This window comes from Manis pentadactyla, chromosome 4, assembly GCF_030020395.1.
Source record: "Manis pentadactyla isolate mManPen7 chromosome 4, mManPen7.hap1, whole genome shotgun sequence".
NCBI classification, from domain to species: domain Eukaryota; kingdom Metazoa; phylum Chordata; class Mammalia; order Pholidota; family Manidae; genus Manis; species Manis pentadactyla.
The window spans coordinates 42,939,718-42,953,090 of NC_080022.1; the positions used below are offsets into that span (position 1 = coordinate 42,939,718).

General features: G+C 46.8%; 1 protein-coding gene across 6 annotated transcripts; it reads right to left on the reverse strand.

Moving 5' to 3' along the window:
* Positions 1-6,641: 6,641 nt before the first annotated feature.
* On the reverse strand, positions 6,642-12,242 carry CZIB (CXXC motif containing zinc binding protein). Of its 6 annotated transcripts, none has more exons than XM_036893014.2 (8): positions 11,982-12,242; positions 11,769-11,852; positions 10,643-10,699; positions 10,195-10,276; positions 9,992-10,023; positions 8,594-8,671; positions 7,810-7,875; positions 6,642-6,895 (listed from the first exon to the last, which is right to left on the reverse strand). In XM_036893014.2, the coding sequence occupies exons 1-8, from the start codon at positions 12,000-12,002 to the stop codon at positions 6,818-6,820; spliced, it is 498 nt and encodes a 165-aa protein (XP_036748909.1). In that variant the 5' UTR covers positions 12,003-12,242; the 3' UTR covers positions 6,642-6,817. The 6 variants fall into 6 exon arrangements, with proteins under 6 accessions (XP_036748909.1, XP_036748910.1, XP_036748906.1 ...); XM_036893015.2 differs by having other exon boundaries at positions 12,041-12,182; XM_036893011.2 differs by having other exon boundaries at positions 11,795-11,852; positions 11,982-12,108.
* Positions 12,243-13,373: the final 1,131 nt, after the last annotated feature.

Below are 13,373 nucleotides of genomic sequence, written 5' to 3' on the forward strand. Positions count from 1 at the left end.
ACATATTGACATAGTGATTCAACAATTACATTAGGAAATGCTCACCACCATGAGCATAGTTACTAGTATTAGCATACAAAATTATTACAATCTTACTATAGTCTCTTTGTGTTGTTTTTCATCCCTCTGACTTATTTAATTTTATAATAGGAAGTTTGTACCTCTTTATCCTCTTCACCTATTTCTTCCATCCTCCCACCCCTCTCCCCTATGGCAGCCACAAGTTTGTTGTATTTATGAGTCTATTTCTGTTTTGTTTTTGTATTCTCTTAATTTTTTAGATTCCACATGTAAGTGAAATCATATGATATTTGTCTTTCTCCATCTGACTTACTTCACTTAACCTAATACCCTCTAGGTCTTGTCACAAATGGCAAATTTTCGTTCTTTTTTATGGCTGAATAATATTCTGTTGTATATATGTACCACATCTTCTTTATCCATTCGTCTATCAATGGACACTTAGGTTGCTTCATATGTCGGCTGTTGTAATGTGATAAACACAGGGGTATATATGTCTTTTCAAATTAGTGATTTTGTTTTCGAGTAAATAATCTGGGTCATGTGGTGTTTCTATTTTCAATTTTTTGAGGAACCTCCATTCTGTTTTCTACAGGGGCTGCACCAATTTACCTTCCTACCAACAGTGCACAGGCTTCCCTTTTCTCTGCATCCAGGTTGGGGTGTTGAACAGACACAGCTAGGGCTTGATGCCTAAAGGGATGAAGCGAGGCCAAGGACATCCAGCCTCTAGCAGGGAACAGAACTCAGAGAAGGGCCTGAATGGAATTGGTTACAAATATATTTCCTTTTTAGGAGTCTTCCATTAAGAAGATTACAGGGCTGTTGAATAAACAGGATCACATCTGGTATTTACAACAGTAAATGAAAAACAGTTCAATGTAAACTGAAATCTGTGCTAGGATTATAGCCACATAAAATACCTGGGTGTAGATAAGCCCTGAAAACAATTATGTTAGGGAGCTGAGATGGCGTGATTTAAGAAAATGTTTTCTTTTTGTTTCCTTTATTGATATTACTGTTTGTGCAAGTCCCAGTGATGAGGCACACACACGAAATTCACAGTAGCAGCCCTCCTCACTCCTCCTGCTGCAGCCACACGAAACCTCCCATTGGTCTCACAGGTCTGATCGTTTCTGAGGCCCTGTACCTTGCAGATGCCATCCTCTGTTCGTGGAATGCCCTTAGCCCCAGCACATCCTCTGCCAAATTTTTCCTTGGTCTCTTTAGCCCAGCTCAAATGTTCCACGAAGCCAACCCCAGGGTCATCCCTTCCTCCATCCTCCTGCTACTGCTAGTTTTGACTTCTGTTTTAGCCAGCAAAGGGCCTGACAGCAATAGGGGGTATTGCTGGAAATTGGTTTCCCTCCCTGCATCCTCACCTTTGCTAGCTGACTTTGTAGCTCCTCCTGTCCAGAGGTGGGTCTGTTTCTCCACTCTGACTCTTCTGCCTCTATACTCCACTTATTGCCTGCAGTCTATTCTCCTCACTGTATCCAGTGATTTTTCTCATGAGCAAATGTGACAGTATCCCTGCTGAAATTTCCTGAATGTTGTTCCATTACCCTTGGAAAGAAGTCCATACTCCTTACGGACAGCTAAAGCCCTGGTGGTGCTGGCCTGCTGATCTTTTCAGCTTCACCTCTTTTAACAGCTTATGATTCCTCAGGGACCCATGCCATTTACTGGTGCCTCTGCTTGGAGCATAATGCCGTCTCTGCCCTTTTGGCTATCTTCTGCTCAACCTGCAGGTTTCAGCTACACTTCACTCCTCTAGGAAATCTTCCCTCCCTCAACTCCTCCAAGACTGAATTAGTGCCCCTCCTGTGTATGCCAGAGCATCCTGACCTGCATCCCAGCCCTTTTCAGTTTCTGCAACTCTCCATTATTAGATGGGGCAACTGGAGGGGCCCCAGCAGGCTTGGCACAAAATGGGGCTCATTAAATATTTGAGGACTGACTGAATAGCATCCGAAGCCCTATATTATGATTGTTTACCTGCCACAGTGTCTTGAGAGCTGAAGGATAGTGTGCATGTCCATGTTCAACACTGTGACACGAGCCGTGTGGCACACGGAACAGCAACATTGGTGACTATTCTCTAGTTAGAGGCTCAAAGCTGAGCAGGAGAGTGAACAACAGTGCTTACAGTTAAATATGTGGAATGTACTCGGAAGTGGCCTCTCTCCATGCTAACGCCATATGAACAGCAGAGTGGAAACTGAGAGGAGACCAGGTAATTGAATTACTGGTCTAGCTAATTGAATGAAATTAATTGCTAATTCATTTTCCCCTCTAGTTACTGTTAAAACATTGTTACTTAGGATATTTCAAAAGAGAGAAAAAAAGCCTTTGGTTTTTATCACTGATTAATTAGCCTTTGACAATTCAGCTCCCTGTTTGTACTAACAATTCTTAGCTGAAGGTTGTAAAATTCCTAGGATTGTCTAGCCGAGTAATTCCTACTGGATGCATTAAAATCGAATTCTTATTTGATAAACCTGGTCTTAGGTAGTCTACATCTGAGGCTTGAATCCTCATAATCTGTTCTTGAATACCTCCAAGGACTGGGAGCTCACTAGCTACAATGTATCTCATCCCACTTCTGGACAGACACTAGGAGACTTCCTTACACTGAGCGGCAGTCTATCTCCCTGGAACTCTGTACTCGGTGCTTGTTTTCCTCTGGAGTTTAACTGTCTTTGTTTCTTCCCATGTGTGAATTCTTCAGCTCTAAAGGCTGATCATGTGCCCCTTTCCCCCACCTTCCTAGTGTTTTCTCCTGCATAAACCTCCTCTGTTCTCCCAACTATACCTCAGAGGGAATGATCTCTAGGCCCAGTGTGTTTTGTTTGTAATCGCATTAAAGTGTCCTGCACCATGCAGGACAATTCACACAGCATGAGCTGACCAGTCTGGGGGAGGCAGGGCCTGTTCTCTCACCCTATATTACCACCATTATTTCTTTTGAGCTGGTCTGTGATCATTTTTACTTCATAGCCAATTTGCAGTTGGCTTAGGGTTAGCTAACAATTAACCAAAGCCCATTGGTCTTTCTCACTTAAAAATCAATCTTTATTGCCTGTTATAATCAACACCTGGCATTTGTCTCTTCTTGATAGGTCTTATCATTTCCTTCCAAGCCAATTCTTTCTAAATTGGGAGCAGTATGCCCAGAAGAGGAGGCTCTAACAGCCCGTCCCCTAAGGAACTAGGGCAAGGTGAGTCATCCCCTGCTGGTTCCCAGTTTAGAGAGCAGCTCTGTGGGGGTGCTCAGTCATTACAGAACAGTGCAGACTCTGCATTTCTGAGTCATAACTGCTTCCATTCACCCCTGCGTACCATGCCCCCGACATTGTGCTGAACACACTGCCTCATTTAGTCCCTCCGGCAGCCCACAGCCCACCCTGCAGTGAAATCTGATCTAGTGATTCTGATGGTCTCAATACATCAAATTCACTGAGGAATGCCATTAAATTAAACCTCAGGCCTTAGCCCCAGACATTCTGATTCAGTAGGAATGGCCAGGAAATTTGTCTTTTTCAGGTTTTCCCAGTGATCCAATGCACAGCTATGTTTGGGAGTGACTGTTTCTAGTTCATGGCTTGTACCTCATTTGCCTCCTAAATGAGAGTCTGGGTCTGATTCACCCTCATCCTTCCAGAACTCACAGCAGCAGCCCTCAGGGAAAATGGCTGAATGAAAGTTCAGGTGCATGAAAGCTGCCAGGAGCGAAGGTATTGGGTATTTTGAGTCCTGTATCTTTCTGAAAGCCAGGCATGAAAAGAGCCTTCTCTGCAGCTGACAGGCCAACAAGGGAAAGAACTCAGGTGGACTTGGCTCATGGAGGAATGGGGACAGCACTGTTAGATGATCAATCATGCTACCTAGCCAGGCAGAGACCCTGGGTTCCTCGGCCTTTTCTGGGGAACAAAAGAAATGACTATTGTACACAAGGCCTGCAGCCTAACCTCACCCAACCTTCACAAAAAGCCCAGTGTTTATATACATGCTTCATTAACAAAAATGCCATTTGGATAAAGACAGTACCTTTTAACAGCTGTTCTGGAATAATGTAAGAAGAGTACACTGAGGGCCTTCATGGAACATCCAAATGAGACGGTAGGCAACTCAGGATTCATCCATCTCATTTTCCACTGTCCCCATGTCCAGCAGCTTTAACTCCTGCTCCCTGGACTACCAGGAGACTACTGTCCTGGAGTGCAGGGCAGGGCTTTCCTGGTGATGAGGGGCAGCTCAGATATGCCACCATTTTGCCCAATTTCATTGAGTAATGATGTCAGAGCTGCAGGTGTCATTTCCTCATTTCTAAATGGAGGAAATGAGGTCCTGAGAGGGAGTACTTGCCCAGGGGTTTACAGTGAGCCAAACACTGAGCCCAGGGCTCTTTGACCCCAATTTGCTGCTAGACTGAAGCATTTACGGTAACTAACCTTGGAACAGACTTTCAAATGCAGATTGAAGTAGGGTCCCAATGTTATTGTGCAAAAACAGCTGCCCAGCACCATTTATTGATGAGTTAATAACTTGCCTCAATCCGCAGCATCACCCGTCATTAACCAGCTTCCGTGCATAGGTGGGTCTGTTTGCATATCACAGCGCTAACACCCCAGCAGCTTCACTGCCATGCTGTATGAAAATGAGGAGGAAATCCCTGACCCATGCCTAGTATAGAGACTTCAGAATCAACTAAGTTCTTTTAAAAAAAGTTGAGGTTTTGACCAGAATTCTATATATTTGTTGAAAATGATCTCATGCAGTCAAGCCCTCCCATGCACTAACATGGCACGAGGCCCCCATTTGTTCCTGCCCTAACACCTCCCAGCAGGCTCATTAACTCCCTGCTAAGGTCGTGAAGGTCTTTGACAGGCTTGATTCTCAGCCACTTCCTGGTATTTTGTTGTTGTAAAAGGTAGTTTTGTCTTGAACTATGTTCTGCACGTTGCCAGTGTGCTGAAATGCATTTGGATTCTGTATATTGATCCTAAATCTGCCATCTATTCACACTTTTGGATTTTCTAAGTGGAAAATCACAATCCGTAACAAATGTTTCTTTGCAATCCTTCCCTTTTCTTTTCACCTTCTAAGTGCAGCGGAACCTCACGCATGAGGAATGGCAGCCATTGAGGGCATCCTCCTCCCCTCTGGTCTTGAATGGAACAGTTTAAACAGTCCATGTGCTCCAGGTTTTCTGCAGATACCTTTTGTGGGGTGAGGGTAGTTCCTTTCTATTCCTAGTTTGTTAAGAGTTTCTATGGTTTATTGTTGAATGGGTGTTGAATTTTACTGAATACTTTTTCTGCATCTATTGATGTAATATATTTTTCCTTTAATCTAGTGATTTAATGGGTTCCTCAAAAGTGAGAAACGTATTTAAAATATAAAGAAAACCTTGAGATCTTTTTAGTGCTTGTCTTTGTGTTTCATACACACTAGATGATACAGACTGCAAGTAAGAAAGGCTGCTTATCCAGCCTGATGCTCCACTGAGTTGCTCTGAGGCTGGGCTTGGCAGGGGAATGGACCCCTGAGTGGGGGTCTGGTGGACCTGCTGGCTGAGGCAGGGCCAAAGAAACTCTGTTCTGTCAGGTGCATGAAAGAGCAGGCCCAGGGCCTGGGAACCCCCAGAGCAGGGGGACCTAGAGGAAACATGATACAGCTGCCAGACTGCAGGGTGGGTAAAGCAGGCACCTTTTCGCTTCCCTCAGGCACAGCCAGCCTTACCTAAAATCTGAGGATTCCCTTCTTGTGCCCCTGGGAGTGGGCAGACCGTTTCCTGGTAGGCCACTCAGCAAAATGAAGATACTAATTTTACTTCCAAAGAATTCCAGGCTCCAGCAGAACATGGAGGTAAGGTCTCCCATGACTGGCTTTCCAAACGGTGGGATAGCCAGTGTGAAGATATGATCACGCCCTCATGAACTGTGCCCTGAATCACTCTGTCCACTGTATAGGGGCCTTTAGACCCATGGAATCAGGCCCATGAGACTTAAGAGGGCTGTGACTGTTGGCCTCACACCTCCAAAAGGCTGACTGGGGGCAGAAGAACAAAAGTGTGACCACAAAGGGGACAAACTAGGACCAGCAGGAGGAGCTACAGGAGCCCAGAGCTGCCTTGGAGTAAGGAAGACCTTTCATATTGACCCCCTGATGGGAGGGGACTGCCCCACCACAAGTGAGCAAAGGACCTGATGACCACCTGGTAGGAACTTAGCGGATTCATGACAGGACTGGACAGCTGACCTCTTACGTCCCTTCTAGCCCTGAAGTATGAAGTTACACCAACAAACAGAGATGCCTGAATTTGACAGCCAAGCTGGCCAATGCAGTGGATCAGGACTACTGGGTTCATGACATCATTCCACAGGCTCAGCTGCCCTTTGTATGTCGGCCTTGACACCTTTGGTCCTCAAGGCTGACCTGTTCCCTCCTCCAGAGCTGGAAAGCTTAGAAGCTGTGTGCTCCTGTGTATTTTGTAAATTGGGTGAGATATAAGATTTTACACTGGAAAGGTGCCAGGAAGCAGTCAAAGACATCTAACATGAATTCTTATTTGTGGAGGAGGGAGTGGCTGCTACCTGACTACCTTCATGCACCTGTGCAGCGCGAACAGGAACTTTATTGGTGGGGCTTGGCAAGGTGTCACAGAGCCCAGCATGCAGGCTGTGAGGGCTTGGACAGCTGCCAGGAGATGAGGGACGACGGGACCAGCCTCAGTTGCTTGGGGCACATTGTCCCTTCTCAGTTCTTAGAGGTAAATGTCCGGGAAGAGGGTTTAGCATTTCACAAACTGGTGGGTGACCTCGTAGATTCCCACAGACTCCTGAGTCTTTTCATCATAGTCATTCCAGTCCTGTGGGGGGAAGAAAGAAGGCAGTGTTAGCCTCACGAGGCAGCCTGAGAAAGTGTGGACAGTGGAGAACCGGGATCTAAAAGGCTCAATTCAGGCTCTGATTCAGATATTCACGAACATTTATGACCCAGAACAGAGCCAGACTGCTCAGGCTTGAATTCCAGCTCCTCTAGCTTTGTAATTTTGGGCAAGCCCCTTAACTACTCTGAGCCTCAGATGTGTCCTCTAGAAAGAAAAAGGGGGACAATAGACTTCATGTTGAACATTGAAAGAATCAAGTAAGGGAACACTAAGTAGAAGTACTTAGCATGGTGCTGGGCCCATGTAAGAGCTCAGCACATTCCAGGTACTGTTGTTATTAGGTGCCATGCAAACTGAATGAAGTTTTTGTCTTTACTTCAAGGCCTAAGCACAAAGCTTTCTTATTTGCAAGCCAGCAACATGTTCAGTAATACAGTTGATTCTCATTATTTGTGGTAGCTGTGTTCTATAGCCGCAACACTGAACTAGCGAATACTGAGCCACTGCTCCCAGGGGAAATTCAGGGTTAGATTCCTGGGGGCATCTGATCACATTTTCTTCAATCAATACATAACCTTGTTTCATTGTGTTTCTATTTTTAAAACCTTATTTAATATATATATATATACTGTTGATTCATTAATACTGAACTCGTGGCAACAGCACTGTAACTCACGCCTGAACAAAGCTTATCTAACATGCATTTCCTCCATAAGGCACACCCCAGTTGTACTGCATGTCATGTGGAGTATCAGGTAGCACTTCAGCACTGTACTTGCAGCCATCTTAAACACCAAAAATCACAAAAATGTAGTCAGCTTTCTACTGTTCACCAAAAGGGTAATTCCCACCAGGTACCCTACGATACTCTGCAAGGCCCCCAAATCCCATACCTTCTCCTGAAGATTAATGTCACTGAAGACTGTCCCTGATTCCACACCCTCAGCAGCAAACCCAGCCTGCAGGTGACAGGAAGACAGCAGTTAGTCTGGGAGAATGCAGGTGGTGGCCTGGCAATGTGAGTCCTGGCCAGGGAACTGGCTACTGTCACACCTTTGGGATGGGAGAACAGAGACGCAGTGTGGGCAGCTGTTCTGAATAATCCCTGGGCTTTCAAGGCTTGGGAGCAGCCCCAGGGCTAGTATGGTCCTTCCAAACTAGAGCCCTGGACCAGGAAGCAGGTGTGGGGTAAGCTCACTATCCCTGATTCTCTGCAAGTCCCTTGGGCATGGCACTTCTTTCTCTGGACCTTAGTTTCCTTATTTATGAAACCAGGATGACAACACTCTCTCTTCTGGCTACCTCACAGATCTGTTGTGAGGTAAAATGCTGCACAAATAAAGTGGGATGAGCAGATGGACCTGGAGTTAGATTGACCGAGGTTTAAAGCAAGCTCTGTGGCTTACTGTCACCCTGAGCAAGTCACAAATCACTGAAGTTCTTGCCAAATCTGAAAAATAGGATGAGTAACTTCATAGAGTTGCTGTGAGGATTAAATGAGATAACATGCAAAAGTGACAAGAATGGTGCCCAGCACATAGTAGGTACTTAATAAATAGTATTTCTTATTATTCTTAGAAAGACTACCTAGTCCATGGTCTCAAAAGGAAACAAAGTTCTGCTGTCACTTCCTATACATGCTCCCTAAAGATAGAGGTTCCCCAGGAAGACACCTACCTGGGGCTGGAAATCAACTGGCTCAAGGCCCCGGCACTCAAACTGTACTATTGTCTTGAACTTCTCATTGTCTTCGGCCTAGAAAGGAAGTGTGTTGAGATGTAGGCCCAAGTGGGCCCTCAGGATGCCCCTGCCCTTCCTGCCCCTGTGAGCCCAGAATGGGACTCAGGAGCAACTCATCCCCTTCTGGGAGAAGCCTGTTTGGGGCACCTTGACCCTACAAGACTTCCTTGGACAAAGATGCTAAAGAACAGAGAGTGGAATCTGGGATTGGCCTCCCAGGATGTGAGCTCAGAGAGAGCTCTGCCTCTCTTCCCCTCTGGGCCTAAGATTGTCATGTGGAGTAGAGGAAACCAACACAGGTTTACGGTGGAATCTGTACTATGTGTAGTGCCCAGCATAGTACCCAACACCATGCTCAATAAATGGTCGATAAAATTATCAAAATAAAAAATATGAACAAGGATATTGAACTTACAAAGTCTCCAGATCATCCAAATGCCCCAGTACACTTAGCTGCAGCCTTTTGCTAACCTATCTGTATGCTGTGAAGGCAGGGGCCGCCTTAAAGCCTCTGAAGTGGGATTTGCATGTGGAGGGGTCCCTCTGAGGTGGGTGGTGTAGCCAGGGAATTCATGCCTGCCTGACCCATGGGCTCAGAGACCCCAAGCACCACACCCACACATTCATTCTCCTTCTGTCATGCTCTGTAAAATCATTTCCTGCACACCAACTGTGTGCCTGGCACTGATGAGGCACTTCTCTGTTGGCCCTGGTTTGTTTTTTGTTTGTTGGTCTGTCTCTTCCACTAGATTGTGATTTACTTGAGGGCAAGTCCTATGTGATTTCTCCCTTTAACTTCAGGACAAAGCTGGGAACTTGGCATAAATCATACATTTTTCAAAAACACCAAATAAGGAATAGATGAATCCAAGTTAACTGCCCTACTTTAAACTAACAGACCCAAAGTACACACTCCCTCCCTCATCTTTGGACTAATTTGTTACACAGTTATATATAATTACATATTAACATTGAAAATATCAAGGTGGCTGCACCATTTAAAGAACTGTCCTACCCATGGTTTCAGAGAAGGCTCTGAAGACAAAGCAAGAGCTCCCATGGAAACTGAGACCAGGTTGGGCTAGAGGTCCTCCAAGCTCTTAGAGGAAGGCCCTACAATAGCCTGTTTATCAGTCTTTTTTCTACCAAGCTCTCAGTCAGCGTATGGTGACTATATGACTGATAGAGTGAAAAACTGAATGAATGAACAAGTAAGCACATGAATAAATGTTCCATGGCAGGTCACTCTAGTGCACTTAGAACTCTAGGATCCAGGCCTCCTAGCATCTAGCTTTGATTTAATCCCCACACCTGCCACTACAGAAGGAAACTTACATTGTATGATTTGATGGTGCTGCTCAAAATCTCTGAAATGTAAAAGAGAAGACAAAGTTGACTTGGCTGGGAAAGAGTCTGCTGCAGAAGCTTGGGCATCTCAGGCTTGGGTCTACCCACAGGTAACATGAGCCTACTTTGGGTCTGGTACCAGGAGGCTGGGGGCCACACTGTCAGAGCTCAGTACTCATGGCCTGACCTACCGATGGAGTTTTCCCTTGCACACAGCTTGCACTTCTGGACCATGGAGGCGCTGCCACGGCCTCCCTTCAGTGCCACGCTGTCCTGGCAAGGTGTAAACAGAACCTCTAGTCACATATCAATTAGATGTAAGGGGTTTGAGGAGACCTAGTCCTACCACTGATCCAGTTGAAAACACCAAGACCCAGAAAGAGTGAGCAATTTGCTAAGACAAGAATCCTAGAGAGGCTTCTTAAGACTGAGAAAAGGATTTCCCCTTGATTTTGAACTCTGTCTCATATCCCAAAGAAGCGTGTTGTTCCCAGTGTTGATTATACTGATGCCTGTCCTCCCAAACCACAAAATGCAGGGAACAAAGACCAGAGAGATTAAGTCCATAGGTTCCCCAAATCCCTGCCCAGAGGCACTTATGTGTTTGTGTGTGGGCATGGTGGTAGGGGGAGCAGTTACCATCAGCCGAATGTATTGCCACTTCTCCGAAATCTCACCACAGTTGCCACATTTCATCTTGGGGGTGGAAAAAGGAGTATTAGTAAAGCATCTGGCTCATCTGAGCAGACAATGAGGGAAGGGTAAGACCCGTGTGAGGTGGCCAGGCTCATAGCCTACCTTCATCTTGGCAATCTCACCTTAAGCTCTTATAACCAGAACCCACAAAAGATACAAGTAGACTTATCTCTAGGCAAATAGGTCAGAGTATTTCTCATGCTGGCATGCTTGTCCTCCTCTAAATAGTCCCCAGTCTGGCTAGGGATTCAAGACTTGTGTGTACAGAAATGGCTTCAACAGGTCCCTCTACCCACTCTGCTGGGTCAGAAGCTCTCTGTGATCTTACAGACCCTGTAGGTTCCTGGTAAAAGTAGTTACCACTCTGTTTTCACTTTCTTTCTCCTTTCCTAGACTGCTTTTGAAGCCAAAGAACATCAATTCCTCAAATAAGCCCTGGTACTTAGGCTTTTACATATATGGTAATAAAGGTGGTCAGAAGTCATCCCAAAAGAGAGGGGCTTTTGTCAGGTACTGAGGATGCTGGGATTTAGACTAGGAGGAAAACAGAGCAGGAGCTCTGGCATCTGGGACAGTGAAGGGCCTCAAATTGCTCAGGTAGGAGGACTTCTGTAGATCATGCCCCTAGAGTACCAGGTTTATCTGTAAGGGCTGGGAAAGTAACAAGATGAAATCCTTCTCCTTACTAAATAATCACTAGATCCCTTCAAGTAGCCTACGTTTAGTGTTTGTGCATATATTGTTAAATATTTAACGGAGGGAAAATATTTAAAAGGAATTCCAAGACACTGCCAATTAAGAATCAACCAGTAAGTTTTAAAAAGCAAACATTAAATTCTACTCAGGAACAAAAAACATAAAGGCTAAACATTTCCCATCTTGCAGGAGCGAAATCTCCTGTTCAACATAGCAGGTCAGGACGGGGAACCTTTCCCCGGCCCGGCCCGGCCCGGCCCCTGGCGCCCCGCCCCCCTCCGCAGTCGCGCCGGCGCGGGGACCCTCCAAGCGCCTACACCCTCTCCTGGGCTCCTCCCTTCTGGCTCCCGGGGCCCCGCCCCTCCAGCCGCACCTTCAGGTACCACCGGAAGTCCTCACCCACAGGCCGGAGGTTGGTGACGTTCTCCAGCGTGGCTTTGAGCTGCAGCGCGACTTTCTGAGGGAGAGCCAGCGTGACTGCATTAGCCGCGCCTGCGCAGCCCCACACCTAGCCCGGATCCCGTCCCTCCCGGCACGAACTCTGCCTCCCCGGCTCCTTCTCAGCGCGAGCCCACTCCTCTCCCACCTCCCAGGTCCTCGCCACCATTCCGTCCCTGTTCCGGAGGCGGTTCGCCTTTGCCTCACCCCCATAGTGGTCCGGCTCAGCCCAATGCCGGCTGCGGCCGCTACTTTCCGGCACGTCGTAAACGGCGGGCGCCGCCTGCGCACCCTCGGTGCGGGCCTCGGATGTGCGCCGGACGTGGTACGGGGCGGGTCTCCGCGCGCTGCCTCTTCCAGCGTAGGCGGGGCTTTTGCAGTTGAGTGAGGGGGCCAGTGGAGGGGACCTGGCGCCTTAGCCCGTGGTTAGGCCAGCGTTAGCCTGCCTTCAGCAATAAGCAGTTCCAGGTATTTGCTGAATGTCGATCTCTTGCCAGCGCTAAGCGACGCTGAGGGGTGTACCGTAACAGGACAGTTCCTGCCCGAAACCTCTGCCACGGCTTCTTCCTGAACACCAGTTCTCTTTCCTGGCTCGTCACTGCACTGCGTTCCCTCACCCAACCTGGCACGTGGCCCCAGCTTGCTCTCTGAGGCTTCTTTGATCGTCGGTTCCTCAGTTAAGGGCCAGCTTCCAAGATTTGGGGGACGGGGCCTTTTTCTTTTCTAAAGTACGCTTTTCCCCTTTCCTCCAGACCTGCTTTCAGAAGCTTGCCTTGTGTACAGGTCCCTCATTGTGGTCCTGAAGACTGGTCACTCCTCTTCAGCTGGCTTTACCCTGGTCTCCTGGTTTACCTTTATATAACACGTTTACTGAATCTTCTTTTACCTGTCCTTTTGTTCAGGGTACATATGACACCACACAGGAGCTGTGACCATTACAAGGAACAGCCCATTTGAGACCCTTTTATAGTCTTCTGACTAGACCATAGTCTAGTCTATAGACCTTTTGAGGTCCTCACTGTCATTTAAAATTCGTTCTATTTTTATGATTCCTACCGCCAACTTGTCTTATTTCCCCCAGTACCTTCCATAGCAGGCGGTACACTGGAGTCACGAACCTTGACTGCTCAGGTCCCAGATCTGCACCTAATTAGCGGGGGCTGGGCGAGGGGTGTGCACTGGCCTAAGGGTCAGAAGCCTTGGAACCTGCTCCAAGTTAGCCCGTATTGAAGAATTTGAATTTATCCTAATCACTTCCCCTCAGTCAAGTGAGATTTACCAAGGTCCAGTGCCCACAATCTGTTCAACCAGCCATGGGACTAAGTAAACCATGCAATTTAGCAGCAAGAGAAGGTTCCTACAGATCTACCTGCTCAACAAATATCCACACTATCTGTACCAACTAGGTCTCAGTTCTTAACTGCTGTTTTCTGATTTTAAAGTGATTACTGGAAAACTATTCTTGAGACCAGGCATTTATCCTCCACAATATATTAAACCAAAGTATGTTCCTCCATACTGAAATAGCAACAGATATATC

Excerpts from the sequence above, each read along its gene's own strand:
- CZIB (XM_036893011.2), bottom strand. The coding sequence starts at position 12,046 with ATGGGGGTGAGGCAAAGGCGAACCGCCTCCGGAACAGGGACGGAATGG. Across the intron at positions 11,853-11,981 it reads TGGTGGCGAGGACCTGGGAG|AAAGTCGCGCTGCAGCTCAA; the intron begins GTGGGAGAGGAG and ends GCTCTCCCTCAG. Across the intron at positions 10,277-10,642 it reads GGCAATACATTCGGCTGATG|GACAGCGTGGCACTGAAGGG; the intron begins GTAACTGCTCCC and ends ACACCTTGCCAG.